Source organism: Lepidochelys olivacea, assembly GCF_965140295.1.
Source record: "Lepidochelys olivacea isolate rLepOli2 genome assembly, chromosome: 21".
In the NCBI taxonomy this organism is placed as follows: Eukaryota; Metazoa; Chordata; order Testudines; family Cheloniidae; genus Lepidochelys; species Lepidochelys olivacea.
In genome coordinates this window covers 17,296,221-17,318,105 of record NC_140431.1, presented here as the reverse complement: position 1 = coordinate 17,318,105, position 21,885 = coordinate 17,296,221, and the positions used below count along the sequence as shown (strand labels likewise).

The 21,885-nt window shown below is 46.8% G+C and overlaps 1 protein-coding gene across 1 annotated transcript in view; it reads right to left on the bottom strand.

Annotated features, from left to right (window-relative positions):
- The window catches only part of GNAI3 (G protein subunit alpha i3), a 52,400-nt gene extending 38,379 nt beyond the window's left edge, over nt 1-14,021 (bottom strand). Inside the window, exon 1 of the mRNA XM_084610967.1 lies at nt 13,784-14,021. Coding sequence (XP_084467093.1) covers nt 13,784-13,901 — 118 coding nt within the window. The 5' untranslated portion in view covers nt 13,902-14,021. The remainder of the gene's footprint in view (nt 1-13,783) is intronic.
- Nucleotides 14,022-21,885: the final 7,864 nt, after the last annotated feature.

Sequence of the window (21,885 nt, the reverse complement as noted above, 5' to 3'; positions counted from 1 at the left end):
ACTGCTGGATAATGCGCATGGTGTTTAATGTGCTCCTAATTGCCAAAGTGATCTGAGCGTGCTCCATCCTTACCATGGTATGGCATCTGCACAGAAAAAAGGCGCGGAACAATTTTCTGACGGAGGGAGGGGCAACTGACGACATGGCTTACAGGGAATTAAAACAAACAAAGGGGGTGGCTTTACATCAAGGAGAAACAAAAACTGTCACACAGAATGGCCCCCTCAAAGATGGAACTCAAAAACCTGGGTTTAGCAGGCCAATGCTCAACTCACTAAGCTATCCCTCCCTCTGGTATTTCAGGCAGGACTGAATCTCCATTAAAGTTTTCAAGGTGCCCCTGACAGACCTCACCAAAACAATTGTCAGCCGTTGATTTCATGGAGGGACGGAGGTGGGAGCAAATGAATACAAAACAAATCTGGTCTATTTCTTATTTTGATCCACTCCGTCTATCCTTTAGATCTTTGGCTGGCAGCAGACGGTGCAGTAGGACTGCTAGCCATCCTCATCTCCTGCCTGCCCAGCAGGAGATGGTGCAATAGGACTGCCTGCAGGACTAAAGAGAATGACCTGGTCGAGTCACTCCTAATTTAGTCCCTGCACCCATGTCTGCCCAGGTGCTCCTGACCGACCTTACCGAGGCAGCCAGGAGCACCTCAGACATGACGACGATGGTTTTCAGGCCTATTGCACCGTCTGCTGCCACAAGGCAATGAGTTGCTACTGCTATGAAGCAATGCAATACTGCGTCTGCCAGCACCCAGGAGACATACGGTGACAGTGAGCTGAGCGGGCTCCATGGATGCCGTGGTATGGCATCTGCACAGGTAACTCAGGAAAAAAGGTGGGAAACGATTGTCTGCCGTTGCTTTCACTGAGTGATGGAGGGCCTGATAACATGTACCCAGAACCACACACGACAAAGTTTTTTGCCCCATCAGGCATTGGGATCTCAACCCAGAATTCCAATGAGCAGCGGAATCATAGAATATCAGGGTTGGAAGGGACCTCAGGAGGTCATCTAGTCCAACCCCCGGCTCAAAGCAAGACCAATCCCCAATTAAACCATCCCAGCAAGGGCTTTGTCAAGCCTGACCTTAAAATCTTCTAAGGAAGGAGATTCCACCACCTCCCTAGGTAACGCATTCCACTGTTTCACCACCCTCCTAGTGAAAAAGTTTTTCCTAATATCCAACCTAAACCTCCCCCACTGCAACTTGAGACCATTACTCCTTGTCCTGTCCTCTTCCACCACTGAGAATAGTCTAGAACCATCCTCTCTGGAACCACCTCTCAGGTAGTTGAAAGCAGCTATCAAATCCCCCCTCATTCTTCTCTTCTGCAGACTAAACAATCCCAGTTCCCTCAGCCTCTCCTCATAAGTCATGTGTTCCAGACCCCTAATCATTTTTGTTGCCCTTCACTGGGCTCTTTCCAATTTTTCCACATCCTTCTTGTAGTGTGGGGCCCAAAACTGGACACAGTACTCCAGATGAGGCCTCACCAATGCCGAATAGAGGGGGACGATCACGTCCCTCGATCTGCTCGTTATGCCCCTACTTATACATCCCAAAATGCCATTGGCCTTCTTGGCAACAAGGGCACACTGCTGACTCATATCCAGCTTCTCGTCCACTGTCACCCCTAGGTCCTTTTCCGCAGAACTGCTGCCTAGCCATTCGGTCCCTAGTCTGTAGCGGTGCATTGGGTTCTTCCATCGTAAGTGCAAGACCCTGCACTTATCCTTATTGAACCTCATCAGATTTCTTTTGGCCCAATCCTCCAATTTGTCTAGGTCCCTCTGTATCCTATCCCTGCCCTCCAGCGTATCTACCACTCCTCCTAGTTTAGTATCATCCGCAAATTTGCTGAGAGTGCAATCCACACCATCCTCCAGATCATTTATGAAGATATTGAACAAAAGCGGCCCCAGGACCGACCCCTGGGGCACTCCACTTGATACCGGCTGCCAACTAGACATGGAGCCATTGATCACTACCCGTTGAGCCTGACAATCTAGCCAACTTTCTACCCACCTTATAGTGCATTCATCCAGCCCATAGTTCTTTAACTTGCTGACAAGAATACTGTAGGAGACCGTGTCAAAAGCTTTGCTAAAGTCAAGAAACAATACATCCACTGCTTTCCCTTCATCCACAGAACCAGTAATCTCATCATAGAAGGCAATTAGATTAGTCAGGCATGACTTGCTCTTGGTGAATCCATGCTGACTGTTCCTGATCACGTTCCTCTCATGTAAGTGCTTCAGGATTGATTCTTTGAGGACCTACTCCATGATTTTTCCGGGGACTGAGGTGAGGCTGACTTGCCTGTAGTTCCCAGGATCCTCCTTCTTCCCTTTTTTAGAGATTGGTACTACATTAGCCTTTTTCCAGTCATCCGGGACTTCCCCTGTTCGTCACAAGTTTTCAAAGATAATGGCCAATGGCTCTGCAATCACAGCTGCCAGTTCCTTTAGCACTCTCGGATGCAACTCGTCCGGCCCCATGGACTTGTGCACGTCCAGCTTTTCTAAATCGTCCCTAACCACCTCTTTCTCCACAGAGGGCTGGCCATCTACTCCCCATGCTGTGATGCCCAGCGCAGCAGTCTGGGAGCTGACCTTGTTCGTGAAGACAGAGGCAAAAAAAGCATTGAGTACATTAGCTTTTTCCACATCCTCTGTCACTAGGTTGCCTCCCTCATTCATTAAGGGGCCCACACTTTCCTTGGCTTTCTTCTTGTTGCCAACATACCTGAAGAAACCCTTCTTGTTACTCTTGACATCTCTTGCTAGCTGCAGCTCCAGGTGCGATTTGGCCCTCCTGATTTCATTCCTACATGCCCGAGCAATATTTTTATACTCTTCCCTGGTCATATGTCCAACCTTCCACTTCTTGTAAGCTTCTTTTTTATGTTTAAGATCCACTAGGATTTCACCGTTAAGCCAAGCTAGTGGCCTGCCATATTTACTATTCTTTCGACACATCGGGATGGTTTGTCCCTGTAACCTCAACAGGGATTCCTTGAAATACAGCCAGCTCTCCCAGACTCCTTTCCCCTTCATGTTAGTCCCCCAGGGGATCCTACCCATCCGTTCCCCGAGGGAGTCGAAGTCTGCTTTCCTGAAGTCCAGGGTCCGTATCCTGCTGCTTACCTTTCTTCCTTGTGTCAGGATCCTGAACTCAACCAACTCATGGTCACTGCCTCCCAAATTCTCGTCCACTTTTGCTTCCCCCACTAATTCTTCCCAGTTTGTGAGCAGCAGGTCAAGAAAAGCTCCCCCCCCAGTTGGCTCCTGCGGAGATTGCAGGAACTGTGGGACAGCTACCCAAAGTGCAACATTCCGGAAGTCGATGCTAGCCTCGGTACTGTGGAAGCACTCCGCCGAGTTAGTGCACTTAATGCACTTAGAGGATTGTGTGGGGGGACACAATCGATTATATAAAAACGATATCTAAAAAACCAACTTCTATAAATTCGACCTAATTTTGTAGTGTAGACATACCCTTAGAAAAAGGGCTAATCATATGGCCACTGTGTCAAACTAACACCCATGCTGCTCCATTAAAAGCTGAGGTTGTTACGAAGGAAGGAAGTTAATCACAATATAACAGGATGCATTCATCACACCAACATATCTCTAAGTCAGATAGCCTCTTAAGTCAGAAGCCAAAGGCAAAAATATTACATCCACCTCTTGTGGGATAACAAGACACCGCCTCCTCTTCTGTAAAAGCGTTAGGTTAAAAGATGGCCCAATGCAAACAGTTTGTGCATCTCCCCTATTACTAACTATTGAAGCAGATAATCATGTGCATTTATTTCTGCAGGAAACAGATTTTTCAAAGATAGGAAATTAAATACAATAATTTAAGTTCATATAACACATTGAAAATTCACAGCAGCAAAGTAATTAGAGTTAATATTAGGCACAGAAGTTAAATATAGCAATATAGTATTAGGTCATCCAATCCATCTCAATTTTAATTGCACAAACCAGGTTATGGAACCATTATACTGTATATGTATCAAAGACATTAAAGTTAACATTCAAAATACTGTTACTTTTGGGCATTTAAAATGTTCATGGCACTGTTGTATTAACCTACTTTTTACTTAAGGGACTGAATGTGTAACAACTGCCTCAAGGCTTTTGACATTATACTTGAGAGGGTGCCCTGTAGGAAAACTGGGAAGTACTTGGCATAGTTATTGTGTATTATATTTGAGCGCAATGGTCATGCCTGCCAATCAAAAAAAACCCAAATAAACTAAATGGAACAAGAGCCAATCTGTCCAGGGCAGCATAAAAACAGGCTAGAAACTTATTTAAGAGTTCCATGTAATACTATTTCACAAATGAGGACACTTTAAGACAGGGTGGCCAATGGGAAGCAGAAAAATGCTGAATTCAAAGATATAGATAAAATTTACACTTTATACATGGTGAAAAATATTACAACTTGTGACCTTTCAAAATGTTTAAGTAAAATCCACAGAAGCCTTTCAAAAAAGGCAACAGACATATCAGGACATTACAGATTAGGAAACTTGATTTAGCAATTAGAAAATACAAGGGTGGACTAGAGAACCTACTCTCTAACTAAAGGTCAGGCAAAGAAATATTGGTATATGGAATTAACATTATAAACAGATTTTTAGATAAACTGCAGAAGAGGAAACTAATTATTTTGGGGTGGGTGGGTGTCTAAACAAGATGCATTATCCCTAATTCAAACCTAAGTCTTCTGTGGAACTGCTTTAACCAATTCTCGGAACTGGATCAGAACTGTCCATCTCCAGATTCAGCTATAAAAGCACTAAAAGTTGTAGCCTAGAGGTTTCAACATGGTTACGGGAATAAAGTAAGGTCTTAGCTCCATTACCACTTGTTGGCCATGTTGTAATGGGGTTAAGGAACAATTGTGTTGTAACCAGTTCAGCTTTACAGTTAGACAGGATCTCCGATGTAGATAGTCTTCCATGATTCTCAGAGGATCACTCTAAAGTTCTGCAACATAGTAAAGTTGCTTATTCCCTTTATAGCCTATGAGCATATCAGCAAAAACAGGATATTTGATTATGCTGGAAGGCTCTCTGCATTCAAAAACTATGTGCAATATTATTCAAATTGCAGCATTCATCACTGAAGCAGTATGAACTTGTTACTAACCATCACTAGCAACACACCATAATGATTAGGTATGGGCAGCAAGAAGATTGAATCCAACAGATAGTAGTAGAAAATAGATAAAACTTGATTTATAGCAGAATTGTTAGTTTCCACATGAATATTGACAATGGAGCACATCTTCAGCACACAAAATTAAGCCCAAACGTAAAGAATGGCCTTCACAAACCTGATAGATTGCTCAAAGCCTTATTACTCAAGTGCGTGGGATTTCAGGGCCTTATCCACACCAGGGTTTGCTCTAATTCCAGCCATCAGTGGCCAACTGGCATAAGCTCCACCAGTGCAAATACTAGCTGTATCCATCTATACTAGGGGCTTGCACGAGCACAGTTATGTCCCTGGTCGATAACAGCAAATCCATAAGCTCGCAAAATCTCAGCAGGGTCTCATTTCCTCTCCAGAGAAAGATTTTTTTAATACAACTAAAGCATTAGAGACCACTTCTACATATCTTGAACTATGCATAATACCACCATCATCCTTGCCTTTTAGTTTTGTAGTTGTTTTTGCAGCACTTCACACTACAGCCTTGGGAGCATTTAAAGCTCATTAAACCCATGTTACCAACATGGAGCACAAAACACCTATTGATAATAGTCATGAAAAGCACTAAACATATTGTTTGACAAAAGAGCGAGCAAACAAACATCTCCCAGGTAAACTGCTTTAGCTGCCTCTTTCTCACCTACACAGGTTTACATCAAGCCCTGCTGTCATACTTAAATATGCAGGAGAATGAAAGGGACTAAAATGTTGCAGCATTCCCTAGTCAATCTTTTAGTTGGAAGCACTTCAAACATCTACCCAATCATATGACTAAAGACTTCCTCTTAATGTCCTTTTACAAAGGCTTTTTTCTATTGAATGACATAAGAACTAAATTAAAAATATTCATTCTTGAAGTAACCTAAACATGCCATATGTAGTAGTCACATACACTCATACTCTGACAGCCAGATCAAATAAAGCAAAAAGAAAGGTTTCAGAGTAACAGCCTATCTAATAAAGCAGTTATTCTCAATCTTTTCAGGTTGGCAACCCCTCATTTGAGGTAAAAAAAATTCACAAGCTGTCAAGGTTCCTCCCCCACTCTGAACTCTAGGGTACAGATGTGGGGACCTGCATGAAAAACCTCCTAAGCTTATCTTTACCAGCTTAGGTCAAAACTTCCCCAACGTACAAAATATTCCACCCGTTGTCCTTGGACTGGCCGCTATACCACCACCAAACTAATACTGGTTACTGGGGAAGAGCTGTTTGGACGCGTCCTTCCCCCCAAAATACTTCCCAAAACCTTGCACCCCACTTCCTGGACAAGGTTTGGTAAAAAGCCTCACCAATTTGCCTAGGTGACTACAGACCCAGATCCTTGGATCTTAAGAACAATGAACAATCCTCCCAACACTTGCACCCCCCCTTTCCTGGGAAATGTTGGATAAAAAGCCTCACCAATTTGCATAGGTGACCACAGACCCAAACCCTTGGATCTGAGAACAATGAAAAAACATTCAGTTTTTTACAAGAAGACTTTTAATAAAAAATAGAAGTAAATAGAAATAAAGAAATCCCCCCTGTAAAATCAGGATGGTAGATATCTTACAGGGTAATTAGATTAAAAAACAGAGAACCCCTCTAGGCAAAACCTTAAGTTACAAAAAAGATACACAGACAGAAATAGTTATTCTATTCAGCACAATTCTTTTCTCAGCCATTTAAGGAAATCATAATCTAACACATACCTAGCTAGATTACTTACTAAAAGTTCTAAGACTCCATTCCTGGTCTATCCCCAGCAAAGACCCAGCATACAGACAGACACAGACCCTTTGTTTCTCTCCCTCCTCCCATCTTTTGAAAGTATCTTGTCTCCTCATTGGTCATTTTGGTCAGGTGCCAGCGAGGTTACCTTTAGCTTCTTAACCCTTTACAGGTGAGAGGAGCTTTCCCCTGGCCAGGAGGGATTTCAAAGGGGTTTACCCTTCCCTTTATATTTATGACACAAGCCCCTTATTTTTTTACTCTATTTTTATAATAAATGGCATCAAAATCATCAATGCATTGCTAAGCCTATATAATTTGTGTCTGTCATAAGAGCAGACAGAAGACTTGATCTTAAAAAGGTACTAGGGCATGGTGTGAAAAGGAGGGAGATTTTCTTTGCTTTAGGCCATGTTTACGCTAGCGCTCATGTTGGCAAAATTTTTGTCACTCAGGGGTGTGAAAAAACCATACCCCTGAGTGACCTATGTTTTGCTGGTATAAGCTCTCGTGTGCACAGCGCTATGTTGGCAGGAAAAGCTCTCCTGTGGACATAAAACCAGCTCAATGAGCGGTGGTAGCTATTATATCAACAGGAGAGCACTCTCCCATCGGCATAACATGGCTACATGAGCACTCTTACAGCATCCCAGTGTAATGGCCACAGACTAATGAAGCGTTCCGTGCTTGTGACCTTCCCCACCCGGATTATCTTTCACGAGCCAATCTGGGGGTTGTGACCAGTTTAACCACTGAAATAAGATTAGAAATCAGATGCAAACAGCAGAAAGTTATGACATTAAAAATTGAGGAAGTTGGATGCAACAGGAATGTCCCCATTGTACTACTTATGAAATGGGACATAGCAAAGTCACTATAGAACAGAATGCATACCAACTACCTGTAAATATTTAAATTGTAGACACTTTTAAAATCATTATGAGATTGCTTTTGAATCTTACATACACAAGGAATATAAAATGCTTTCTGTCAGGGGATTAACTTGGTAGCAATTTGTTTAACTTACAGAGAAGAGGACTTGTCTTTGGGGCACCCCTTTCTAGTTGAACAAAACCTGTTTGATGCTATGCCTCGAAGATTAATGGAGCAAGCATGCTCAGAAAGCTTCTGAGGGGCAGGAAATATCGATCTACCAATGGTTAAGCAGTACTTTACAAATTGTTTGTCCTCAGCTATTAATATGATGATGACCCCAGAAATGTCCATCTTAGCTCTTCCACACAAATGGTTTACAGATGACCCAAGAAGCAAGAGAGAAGACTAAAAAACACCATGGCACAAGTCTCATTCCAAAGCTCACAGATCACCACTTTTTTTATTCTTATGCCATAAAGTCTCTGACAGCAGATTTACTCTGACTGGCAGATAGCCTGATGGATCAGGGCTTTCTCCTCAACCTCAAGAGGATTAAAGCCTTTCACACTGTGATGACTGAGTAAATGTTTTGTAGGTAAATACTTCAGCTCTTTTGACGGGAGAGGGTGGAAGAGAGAATATGGAGGGGACATGACAATTCCCTGGGTCACTCAACGAAGTTCTGGAGGTGTAAGAAGAACTTTCATGAAACAGAATGCCTTAGACAAGCCTCCTCACAATCTGGGTTGAGATTTAGGTATTGTATAGAAACCCAACTTGTATTAGATGACCTTGTTACATTAGTGCACTGTAATTTCCACTGTCTGCCCTCCAGTTTTAGGCGGAGTTTGAGAATTTTGCCCTGTGAAACCCTAGACACCCTGTTTTTGAGGTACTGTCCAGAGCTGATCAGCTGTGGCACTAAAGCACTTGACTTCCTAGTTTACATGGAAGTAGTGGCAAGGCATTTTCAACGAATGGCCCTCACCCTTGGAATTCATCCTCCAGCCCTTTGGTCAGAAATAGCCCAAACTTGTTGAACTTCATGGCACAACACAAAGCCTGTTACCTTGAGCTCAGGGAAGGGCTAAGAAATAACTGGTGGCTCAGGTCCCTAGAGAAGGTGGGGGGTGTTTTGTAGGATGTCTCTTTGGTTAACTGGTTACGTAGGTCAGGGTTTTTTAGGATGGGCTTCTGTTTCAATTATTTTGTATGTGTTTTTAAATTATGTTCAAGTACCACGGAATTAGGGGGAAAAAAGACGGGTAAAATGCATGTTATGTATGAACAGTTCAAACGGGATGCGTTGGCAAAGATGCCATCTAGCAGAATGTTCCATTCAGAGAAGTGATACTGACTGGATTCAACAATGGAACTGCCTTCTACAGCCAGTAATGTATTTGTCACTTGATATTGCATGAACGCTTTTTTTCCTAAAAAAAGCAGCAATACAGTAAATTTAAAGTGTTGAAATGTACAGTATGGCATAACTTACAGCTAAGCCCCTTCATTTTCAGTATAAACCCATTTTTACTGAAAATTTCACAGGTTTTACAAAAAGTATTCAGTTTTTTCCAATCTTCACCATACTCTTGTGTCATTCAAATATAATAAACTTGTTTTATTAGGAACATAATATATTGCATGAGATATCTGTATTACGATAATATATTAGTATATGCAAAGCTGCCTGTTGAAGGAAGGCTATGTATTAGTTTAGAAGATACACACAACAAACAGGCTCACACGCAAGCTCTGAAGTGCGTGCGCATCTGAAAATACTGATGAATCTGATGTTCACCACATCCACATTTCAAGTTGTTAGCAGGTAACGATTTAAAGATCTGACACACTAAAATGGAAAGAAAACAAAAATCTGTATTGGAATAAGTTTCAGAACTCAAGGAATTATTCAAAAGTTTTAAAAACACAAAATGAGAAAAGGATGAAGTTGAGTGTATGTGCTGCAAATGGTGTGACCCAATTATTAAATGTAAATATTTATAGGCTAATACTTCTAAGTCTACAATAATAAACTATTTATTCAAATAAAAAGTTTTATTTGTGGATTAGAGATACATTGTTTTCTTAAACGCAGGTTTTGTTCTGTTTTAGTTCTGCAGCAAACCACACTGATGAATGGAATTCAAAGCATTAATCTACTGAGTACTTTCCATACACCAAAATAAACCTTGATATTTACTCCCCCAAAAATAAATAGTTTTTCACACACATTTTCACCTGTTTTTGTTGTTGTGGTAATAGACACTGATAAATTCCCAGGAAAAATTAAATAAAACAAAAACTGAAAATGAAGGGCCATACTTACAGCACATGGTAGGAGTTACACTGAGTAGGTAAAAAACATACAATTTCCATACCCTCCCACACTTTGCTGCTCATCATCACAGGAAAATCCGATAGAATTATACGGCAGCTAAATTGTATGTCTGTTCCTGCACAGTAGCATTTTCTTGGAGGAACTGGTTACAAACTAATAGAAAGGAGGGAGTGTTGTCTAGAGCAGAGGTCTGAGCAAGGACTCCTTGATTCTATTCCCTACTCTCCCACAGGTTCTCCACAGTCTCCCATATGCTAGGAGACTGATCAGCTGTCGACAATAGATGTCAACAATGTTTTCTATAATGTTGCTGAAGACTGGTGTCCACCACCAGTTAAAGCCATTTTCAGCACTGGTTCAAAAAGACCCATTAACAGTAAGTCAGCAAGAGGACAATTACCTAGTGCAGACAAGGTCTTGTGTGATCTTGGGCAAGTCACTACGCTTCTCACATTTCCTTATGTCTAAAATTGGTGTAACACATTGCTACCTAACAGGCAGGGTTGCGAAACAAGCATTATTTGTAAAGTAATTGGACACCCTTGTATGAAAGGTGCTACAGAAATGCAAATATGGTTATATAATTCAGCTGTGAAAGGGCTTAGTGAGCAAGACCAGACAACCTAGAACCCTATTTTTCTTCCAGTTCTGGGCTGCTCTCAAGAAGGGCAAAACCAAAGCAACTGCAAAAAAGAAAAGTAGAAACCCAGAAGAACAAAAAGGGCCTGTAATAACAGGATGTGTAGCTGAAAAAAGGCTAGTCCAAAAATTCTAGAATCACTCTTTTCAAAAGGGGCGGGGAAGAAGTCAAATGCATTTAGAATCCTGATATATGGTGTAACCCACATTTTGAACAATGTAGTAATTTAGAAGTGTCATAATACTGAAGATTCTGTTAAAAGACTGAGGGAGGGGAAAATGACTAGACCTTGCCTATGTGAGCTTTCCCAACCTACATAATTCTGCAGAGAAGAGCAAAACTAGGCCACTTATTTGAAGAGATGCTGGGAAGATGTATATGGAGTGTTCTCACCTTCATTCAAAGTATTTCTGAATTTTAAAAAGATGATTACAGAGTGGGTTTGGACTTTACATAAAGCAACATTTCTTCTCAACTACTCTGTAGCGGCACTGAGTGCCTTGCTCCAGTTATTAAACACTCCAAAGGTCTCTTACAATTTAATGAAATGAGCTACGTTGCTTCAACCTAGACATTTTTATATTAATTTTTTAAAGAAAAATGCTATCTCAAACTGTTTAAAATTCACATGTGATTCATCTAGCTTTCTGAAATTTTAATGAAATGACTAAAGCATGCATTTTATCCTAGCAATTGATTGATCTGTTTTAGCTGTATGTTACCAAATACATAGAGAGCAAATATCTTTGTAGAATCCTTTAATTCAGAGACCTTACTAAACTCGGATTTTTTTAAAATATGAGTTATACCGAGACATTTTTGAAAGCACAAACTGCCGTTAGGCCAATTAACAGCCACTGAAAGACAACAGAAATTAGGTGCATAACCACCATTCATGCTTTTCAAAGTCTCTTCCACTCTGTGTGAACATTGCTATGTGTTTTGATTATTTGGACAGCTTTTCTGTATATTACTTAGGGCTCTTGTGTACAGGCATAACTGCTGACATCATTGCAAATTCCTTGGTATTTCAGTGTAAGCTGTATTCCAGCACCATGGCACATAAAAAACCCCACGTACACAGTATCAAAAAGGTTTCAGAGTAACAGCCGTGTTAGTCTGTATTCGCAAAAAGAAAAGGAGTACTTGTGGCACCTTAGAGACTAACCAATTTATTTAAGCATGAGCTTTCGTGAGCTCATGCTCAAATAAATTGGTTAGTCTCTAAGGTGCCACTAGTATCAAAAAGGTTACTAATCCCATTTTGAAACTCCTACTTACTAACAAAGGAACAAACCCTCAAGGAGGAAGACTTATCACCACATACAGCCAATCAAAAAAAATGTTCTATGCACACAAAGAACCACGAACCTCAGTGCCTCACACAGTTCATACAGGTGAAAAATAAGTTAAGCAATATACATGTTGCTCTTAGGATTCCCATGGCTGCCTCCCATTAGGAAACCAGAAATCTTAGTAAAAACATAAGCCTTCGTGGGTTTATGCCCAAATAAATTTGTTAGTCTCTTAAGGGGTCACAAGTACTCCTCGTTGTTTTTGCTGATATAGTCTAACACGGCCAGCACACTAAAAAATCTTAGTGTAACATTTTCCACACAAATGAGAGAAGCTCACTTAGTACACGCTAAGTAGATCAATACACACACCAGAGCTATACCATGTCTCTAACTGGAACTGCAAACTTCACAAAGCAACTGATTATGAAATATAGAAATCAGCTAATCCACCTTCCACCCTAATAAATGCAAGGTTGTTCCTCACACTTGATTCTTTAGCTCATTTTAAATGACTCAAGAAATGGGACTGCCGCTGTGAAAAGGAGGACTTGTGGCACCTCAGAGACTAACAAATTTATTTGAGCATAAGCTTTCGTGAGCTACAGCTCACTATTCAGCAATTTTCCCCTAATAGGCAATCTTCAATTTTCATTTGCTTCCTTTCACCCCTATGCACAAGCCTCCAAAAGGGTTAATAAAAACCAGACAGAACATGGCACTTTATTTGTAGCCCCAAAATATTTATCTATTCAAAGAACTATATTGAAAAAACAGAAATCAGCGATCTCCAATAAGTAAATACTGAATGGAAGCACCTTAAAATGTTACCATCACAAAAGTGACCATATTTAAAAATAGCATCTCCTTACTCAGAGGATATGCTTCCTGCACATGTCCAGAGCGCTGACTTTGGTGACAAGAAAACATTCTACTTCACTCCTGCAAGCACTGTGGAGACCAGCTGGCCATGTCTCCACTAGGGACTTTACTGCGACACAGATGTGCCGCAGCAAGATCTCTCATGTAGCCGCTCTATGCCGGCGGGGCAGAGCTCTCCTGGCGGCATAATTAAACCATCCCCCATGAGCAGCATTAGCTGTGTCGGCAGAAGACGCTCTCCCGGCCACACCGTTGCTTTTGTTGGTGACAGTTGTGTCGGCCAGGGAGAGGGTTTTTCACGCCCCGCCTGACCAGGGTTTTGCGGACAGAAGCACGAGCGCAGACGCAGCCTTAGTCACGACAGGAGCCGGCCTCTGTTTCGGCTGATGCACCAAGCGCCAGCCACAAGGGCTGGCGACCCCACCAGCTGCCGGGCACGAGCACCTTTGCCGGGGAAAAGGAGCCGCTCGGACCCGGAGCGGGGCGCTGGCAGAGCCGCCTCCCGGAGCGGAGCCTGTTTCCCAAGCCCGCGCGCTCCACCAGCGAGCCCAGCTGCCAAGTCCGCCGCCTGCCCAGAAAGCTCGCCCCGGCCAGCCGCCCCAGCCCTGGAGCCGGGACCCCGGCCGGGAGCGGGCGGCGGGACAGCCAGCCCCGGGGGCTCGCTCGGCCGCAGGCCCAGCGCCGTGCGCGGCCCGAGAGCGCGGCGGCGGCAGCGGCGCCCCCCACCCCCGGGACCGCGCCCCTCCCCCCCCGGGACCGCGCCCCTCCCCCCCCGCCGGCCCCTCCTCACCGAGCAGCAGCAGCTTCACCTCCTTGGACGCCTTCTCGCCGTCCTCCCGCAGGTTGCGGTCGATCATCTTGCTCCGCTCCACCGCCGCCTTGTCCTCGGCGCTCAGCGTGCAGCCCATGGCGGGGCCGGGCCGGGCCGCTCCGCACCGCTCGGGGGGCTGCGGGCTGCGCCTCTCGCTCTCCTCAGCCCGGCGGCCCGAGAGCGGCGCTGTGTGAGGCGGCGCCGGATATCCGCTCCGGGGCCGCCTGCCGCGAGCCGCGGCTGGGGGCGCGGCGCACTCTGGGAAATGTAGTTCTCCATGCGCACCAGCGGCCACGGCCCACGGGTTTAGAGCGTTGCACGCTGGGATCTGTCCGGAGACGCCCCCGCCGCGTTGCATATTGGGACTTGTAGTCTTATGTGCTGCATGGGAGCATCGTTTGGCCCGGCCCACGGTCTGCACTGGGGGGCCTGTGTGCACGGCAAAGGATTGAAGCAGGGGGCTGCACGCCCCTGTGGGCTGGTGTCTCTCGTGGGACTAGGTTTCCACTGTACACTCCGGGCACCGGGAACTCACCAGTGGCTCTGTGCTGCATGCCACTCCCACTTGGAACCAGGCAGGGACAGTGGGGCCAGCACCCAGCTCCAAAAGCCCAAATCCCTGCTGCTCGCGCTAATAGCAAATTGCCCTTGATGGCTGGCAGCATGGAGCTTATGGCAAATAGTGTGGGTGCTGATTCCATCCCGCAGACGGCAATATTAAATGTAGCTCACTCCAGTACATGCACCCACCTCAGTTCATTACAATGGTTACACCACCGCTAGGGGATAGGTGTAAAACTGCACAAATAATGGGCTCTTCAATATAGCAGAGAAAAGTCTAACACCAGGAGTTCTCAAACTGGGAGTCGGGACCCCTCAGGGGGTCGTGAGGTTATTACATGGAGGGTCATGAGCTGTCAGCCTCCACCCTACACCCCACTTTGCCTCCAGCATTTATAATGGTGTTAAATATATAAAAAAGTGTTTTTAATTTATAAGGGGGGTTGCACTCAGAGGCTTGCTGTGTGAAAGGGATCGCCAGTACAAAAGTTTGAGAACTACTGTCTAATACTATCTGATGGCTGGAAGTTGAAACTAGACAATTCAGACTGGAAATAAGGTACACATTTTAATAGTGAGAGTAATTAACCAGTGGAACAATTTACCAAGGGTCATGGTCGATTCTCCATCACTGCCCATTTTTAAATTGAGATGAGCTATTTTTTTTAAAAGCTCTGCTCTAGAATTATTTGGGGGCAGTTCTCTGGCCTGTGTTATACAGGAGGTCAGATAAGACAATCACAGTTGTCCCTTCTGGCCTTGGAATGTATGAAGTCTCCAGCTACTCAGCTGGCAAGGGATGTGCATTAATCCTTTTACCTCAGGCACCTGCATACCGAGCACTGCGGCCAACATGGGCCATGGACTCAACACAAAGTAGGGCTCTGAGCTACAAAACATCATCTGCTGCTTGCTCTTTGTCTGCCCAGCTCATTGTTTCCCTTTGGAGTGTGTGACAAGGGTATACAAACCCCACACTGGTAAGGAAGGGGTTAAGCAGGTGATCTGGGCCTAGATGGCCCAGGATTAGTGCAAGCCAATTTACCAAGTGGGGGGTCAGTGCTAACGAGGCCAATCAGGGTGGATGTGGCCCATTCTCAACAGTTGACAAGAAGGTGTGAGTTGGGAATGGGCCACATCCACCCTGACTGAGTTGGCCTCGTTAGCACTGACCCCCCCCCACTCGGTAAGATAACTCCCATCTTTTCATGTGCTGTGTATTTATACCTCCCTACTGTATTTTTCACTCCATGAATCTGATGAAGTGGGTTTTAGCCCAGGAAAGCTTATGCTCAGATAAATTTGTTAGTCTTTAAGGTGCCACAAGGACTCCTCCTTGTTTTTGCTGATACAGACTAACACGGTTAACACTCGGAAACCAGTTATTTCATGGTTATTGTTTTATCATTGGGAAACGGGACTGGTGAGGAAGCGACCCAGGGAGGTAGCAGAGTAGCACTTTGGGCACAGGATTTAGCTGCCTCCCTGGACTGGAACCTGGTGAAGAGGGCTGGCATAGCCTGGGTTCCCCTACCAACCCCAAGGTGGGGGGAGTGAAGCAGACATAAACCCTCCCCATGAACAGGGAAGAATCTGGGCAAGGGAAGACCCAGAAGGCCCATCTCCTAACTTACAGTGCTACCCCATTGCAGGATTCTACATGCCCTGAAAAGGATGGACAGAAAGGAGTAATCAAGCTGGATCAGGGGGCATGAGATGGACAGACTACTGCAGGGCCAGAGCAGCTGTCACCGGGGCTGCCAATAGGCCGCTTTTTCGCTTTTGTGCTGGGCCCAGCCTCCCTACAGCACCAGGGGCTGATGGCACATTGGCTGCTATGCAGGGCCCCATTTGTGGCAATCTAGCTAAGCTCCTATAGGGTACCCCTCACAGCCAGATCCTTACCAACAGTGAAGAGGGAGCAGGCTGCAAATGCATCTGGAGGACTGGGGGTGGCGGTGGGGACCATGTGCCCAGAGAAGGTACAATTGTCTTCTCCCACTTTTAAACTTGTGGAGCGTTCAGGTAACATGCTGTAGATGTTACATCTTGGATGGACTCTTATATTTTTGGTATGAATTTAGTGCCCAGCCTGAAAGCCCCTGGCAATGGGATCCTCAATGCCCCGGCAGTTCCAGGACATGCTACTCTTCCACAGTGCCCTGTGCTCACATGTCTCAGCCCTAACCCAAGGGACGCCCTCCAAAGGAGTATTCAGTCTCTATTAAGTCCTTGGTGGCTGTGCTGAAGTTGCCACCCATTAGTGTCAAGCCTAGTGCCAACTTTTCTGATGAAGACGCCTGTCTGTGGGGAGCCAGCCTGAGACCCACCAAACTCCCCTCTCCTGGGGAAGAGAACCACCCTGCGACAGAGCGCTCTGAGTCACTGCGAATGGACGCATCCAGGCAGTGACCCTGAGGCGAACGGCTCTTCATTACCCACCCCTGAGCCACGTGCTCCCCCAAGCAAGGAGCACAATGCCCCTTGCCAACAGCTAGCACTGATGGTGTATGCCCACCAAGCTAGGATGGCAAGAACATCTAACTCCTCCCCAGTCCCGACGTATAAACCCGCCCGGCTCCGCGTTAGGGGACGGAACGCAGCCCCTGTCTCTTCCCCAGACAGGGGGACACTTGCAGCTGCTCCCAGAACAGCCGCCAAACACAGGAAATATTGTGACTGCCACTGGCCTTCCTCAATCTGTTCACCAAATAGAGCAGTCACCATAAAGGGCATTCTGCCGCCCTCTTGTGCCTGGTTTCAGAGTAACAGCCGTGTTAGTCTGTATTCGCAAAAAGAAAAGGAGGACTTGTGGCACTTTAGAGACTAACCAATTTATTTGAGCATGAGCTTTCGTGAGCTACAGCTCACTTCATTTGATGTGAGCTGTAGCTCACGAAAGCTTATGCTCAAATAAATTGGTTAGTCTCTAAGGTGCCACAAGTCCTCCTTTTCTTTTTCCTCTTGTGCCTGTTACTCTCCATAACACCCAGTGCCCTAGGAAGAAAACCCCAAGCTGGTCTCTGGATTCCATCAGAGGCGGGGCGGGGGGGGTGCCGTTTAGGGGCGCACCAACAATGGGCGTGGTGCACCCCTGGTGTAACTAGATGGGAGTCGGGAGTGCGCAGCCCCTCTGATAACCAGGCATTTGTGTAGAGGCTTAACCAAAGGCTCGCCGGTTTAGCCGTGGCCAGTAAAATTCCAGCCCAGGAGGGGTCTATTGGCTGGGGATGCGTGTGCCAGGTGGGGCGCTGCGGGAGACCTTCGGCTAAGGTAGCCAGGGAGAGAGCGGAAGGAGAGAGCCGGAGGCTGCAGGAGAGTTGGGGAGGGTGGGAGAGGGAAAGAACTTAACCTGTGTTTTCACCTTGTCAGCACAGGAAGGGTTAAGCAGTACATTCAGCAACAACCATGTGTGAAGGACTGATGGCCTACCCTGTGCTTCAGCAAAGTGGAGGTAAGTGGCCCAGGAGGCAGCCCTGACATCCCTTTTGCCCCTGCTGGCTCAGTAATGAAGTGGTTAACTCCCATTTCCTCCCTGGTTCAGAAAGCTGCCAGCAGCCCTGGTACTGGGAGGTAGGTTTCAAATGCATTTTACACCCGAGGGGGCAATGCCAGCCCTAGTTGATACCCTCTCCAGCCTCACGGAACTCAATCGGACACAGCCGGTGCGTGCTGCAGGGCTTGGGGACTGGCCATGGGCTTGTAGGCTCCAGTCCGTGGGCTAGTGAAATGTATTGGGGGGCTCAGGGACACTCCCTGTGGCACTCGGCAATCTCCATTCAGAGGGGCCCAGTCCTGGCCGGACTCCCCCTCACTCCATGGCAGGGAGGTGCTGGGGGCCAGGAGGGGTGGGGATCTTGCTCCTGCTGCTCCTGATCTAGAAATGAGCAAAACTCCAGTCCCCAAGGCAGGAACATCACATGGCGAGATGGGGATGGAGAGCGAGCGGTGGCCACGCAGGGCTCAGGCAGGCTGGCAGAGCAGCTAGGAAAGCCAGGGGAGGAGGAAAGGGGAGAGGGCCCAAACTCCACAGGCATCCTAAGAGAAGCTACTCCATCCAGATTCGAGCTGCTCCCTTGCACCTGCAGAGGCTGGTGCCGGCGTGGCTCCCGTGTCCCTTTGCCATGTTTCTCCATTACCCATAGAGCAGCTTATGACACAAGCGCTTTCTCCTAGGGCTGCTGCTCCGCCCTGGCCAGGTGTGGGAAGCGCTCTTCAGAGCAGAACGGTTGCTGGGGGCTCCAGGCTCCAAGGGACGAGCGCGTGAGCCACGTGCACAGGGAGGCTCCGAAGAGTGTGAAAGGTCAGACCTGCTGGATCCTGCAGGAGACGAGGGGGAGGCGGGGAGGACGGACTGTGCAGGAGGTGCTGGGAGCGTGTGCAGGAGATCACACGTGTATGTGAACAGTGCCTGGGCTGGTGCATCCAGAGCCACGCTCCATTCAGGAAGGACTCACTCGTATGTGGGGTGGCTCGGCCTGCAGGCCCTAGGGAGACTCCCCAGGAGGGATCCCAAGAGCAGAGCTGCCAGAACAAGGCGGTTGGGGTTCAGCTTTCTGGCTGCAAACACAGTGCTCGCTGAGTGCAATCCTGGCCAGGGGGCCTGATCCCCAAGGGGCAGAACTGAGCCAGGGGCCTCTGAGCCTGACCGTTGCGCCACGGTGCCTTGTGGCTCAGAACCTGACCCCCAGCAGGGCCAGAGGCACCTTCTACTGGAGACACCCAGCAAGGCTAGCCTGGGGAGGAGAACAAAAGGCTCCAGGGGTGTATGTGGAACACATGGGATTCAGGCCCCACAGATGGAGCCAGTCCCCTCCCACCCGCCTGTGGGAGTAAAGGATGCAGAGACTCAGACAGTAGTTGGCTTGGGGGAAAAAGCTCCTTTGCCATAGGCTGTCGGGGAACTTTGCTGCCTCTTGGTATTTCCTGGCCAGGCGCCCGGCTCCATTTGGGCAGAAAGAGAAAGCGCTCAGGGGAGCAGGAGGCCTTGGTGCCTGCTGCCCCCACCCCCATGTGAGGCCCCTGAGCAAAAATGGGCAAAGATTGGTTTTTGAAAAGGCCACTTGCCCAGGCTGCAGCCAACAACAGGAGATGAAAGCTGAGACCCTCAGACATCTTCCTCCCCTGGGATCCCCAGCTGGGCATGGAGGGCTTCTGCTGGCAGGCAGCACAGTCACAACTCAAGCCCTGCAGCTCCCTGGAGTTATTATTCGTCATACAGTGAAACCAGGAGGCCCTGAATCATCATAGAATCATCGTAGAATATCAGGGTTGGAAGGGACCTCAGGAGGTCATCTAGTCCAACCCCCTGCTCAAAAGCAGGATCCATACCCAATTAAATCATCCCAGCCAGGGCTTTGTCAAGCCTGACCTTAAAAACTTCTAAGGAAGGAGATTCCACCACCTCCCTAGGCAACGCATTCCAGTGTTTCACCACCCTCCTAGTGAAAAAGTTTTTCCTAATATCCAACCTAAACCTCCCCCACTGCAACTTGAGACCATTACTCCTTGTCCTGTCCTCTTCCACCACTGAGAATAGTCTAGAACCATCCTCTTTGGAACCCCCTTTCAGGTAGTTGAAAGCAGCTATCAAATCCCCCCTCATTCTTCTCTTCCGTAGACTAAACAATCCAAGTTCCCTCAGCCTCTCCAGATGAGGCCTCACCAATGTCGAATAGAGGGGGACGATCACGTCCCTCGATCTGCTCACTATGCCCCTACTTATACATCCCAAAATGCCATTGGCCTTCTTGGCAACAAGGGCACACTGCTGGCTCATATCCAGCTTCTTGTCCACTGTCACCCGTAGGTCCTTTTCCGCAGAACTGCTGCCTAGCCATTCGATCCCTAGTCTGTAGCTGTGCATTGGGTTCTTCCGTCCTAAGTGCAGGACCCTGCACTTATCCTTATTGAACCTCATCAGATTTCTTTTGGCCCAATCCTCCAATTTGTCTAGGTCCCCCTGTATCCTATCCCTGCCCTCCAGCGTATCTACCACTCCTCCTAGTTTAGTATCATCCGCAAATTTGCTGAGAGTGCAATCCACACCATCCTCCAGATCATTTATGAAGATATTGAACAAAACCGGCCCCGGGCACTCCACTTGACACCGGCTGCCAAATAGACATGGAGCCATTGATCACTACCCATTGAGCCCGACAATCTAGCCAACTTTCAACCCACCTTATGGTGCATTCATCCAGCCCATACTTCCTTAACTTGCTGACAAGAATACTGTGGGAGACCGTGTCAAAAGCTTTGCTAAAGTCAAGATACAATACATCCACTGCTTTCCCTTCATCCACAGAACCAGTAATCTCATCATAGAAGGTGATTAGATTAGTCAGGCATGACCTTCCCTTGGTGAATCCATGCTGACTGTTCCTGATCACTTTCCTCTCATGTAAGTGCTTCAGGATTGATTCTTTGAGGACCTGCTCCATGATTTTTCTGGGGACTGAAGTGAGGCTTACTGGCCTGTAGTTCCCAGGATCCTCCTTCTTCCCTTTTTTAAAGATTGGCACTACATTAGCCTTTTTCCAGTCATCCGGGACTTCCCCCGGTCGCCACGAGTTTTCAAAGATAATGGCCAATGGCTCTGCAATCACAGCCGCCAGTTCCTTTAGCACTCTCAGATGCAACTCATCTGGCCCCATGGACTTGTGCACGTCCAGCTTTTCTAAATAGTCCCTAACCACCTCTTTCTCCACAGAGGGCTGGCCATCTCTTCCCCATTTTGTGATGCCCAGCGCAGCAGTCTGGGAGCTGACCTTGTTCGTGAAGACAGAGGCAAAAAAAGCATTGAGTACATTAGCTTTTTCCACATTCTCCGTCACTAGGTTGCCTCCCTCATTCATTAAGGGGCCCACACTTTCCTTGGCTTTCTTCTTGTTGCCAACATACCTGAAGAAACCCTTCTTGTTACTCTTAACATCTCTCGCTAGCTGCGGCTCCAGGTGCGATTTGGCCCTCCTAATTTCATTCCTACATGCCCGAGCAATATTTTTATACTCTTCCCTGGTCATATGTCCAACCTTCCACTTCCTGTAAGCTTCTTTTTTATGCTTAAGATCTGCTAGGATTTCACCGTTAAGCCAAGCTGGTCGCCTGCCATATTTACTATTCTTTCGACACATCGGGATGGTTTGTCCCTGTAACCTCAACAGTGATTCCTTGAAATACAGCCAGCTCTCCTGGACTCCTTTCCCCTTCATGTTAGTCCCCCAGGGGATCCTACCCATCCGTTCCCTGAGGGAGTCGAAGTCTGCTTTCCTGAAGTCCAGGGTCCGTATCCTGCTGCTTACCTTTCTTCCCTGCGTCAGGATCCTGAACTCAACCAACTCATGGTCACTGCCTCCCAGATTCCCATCCACTTTTGCTTCCCCCACTAATTCTTCCCGGTTTGTGAGCAGCAGGTCAAGAAAAGCGCCCCCCCTAGTTGAACGAGGCCACAGCCCCATCATGCTGGGTGCAGCGCATACAGCCCCTGCCTCAAACAGCGTGGAGGGCGGGGGGGAAGG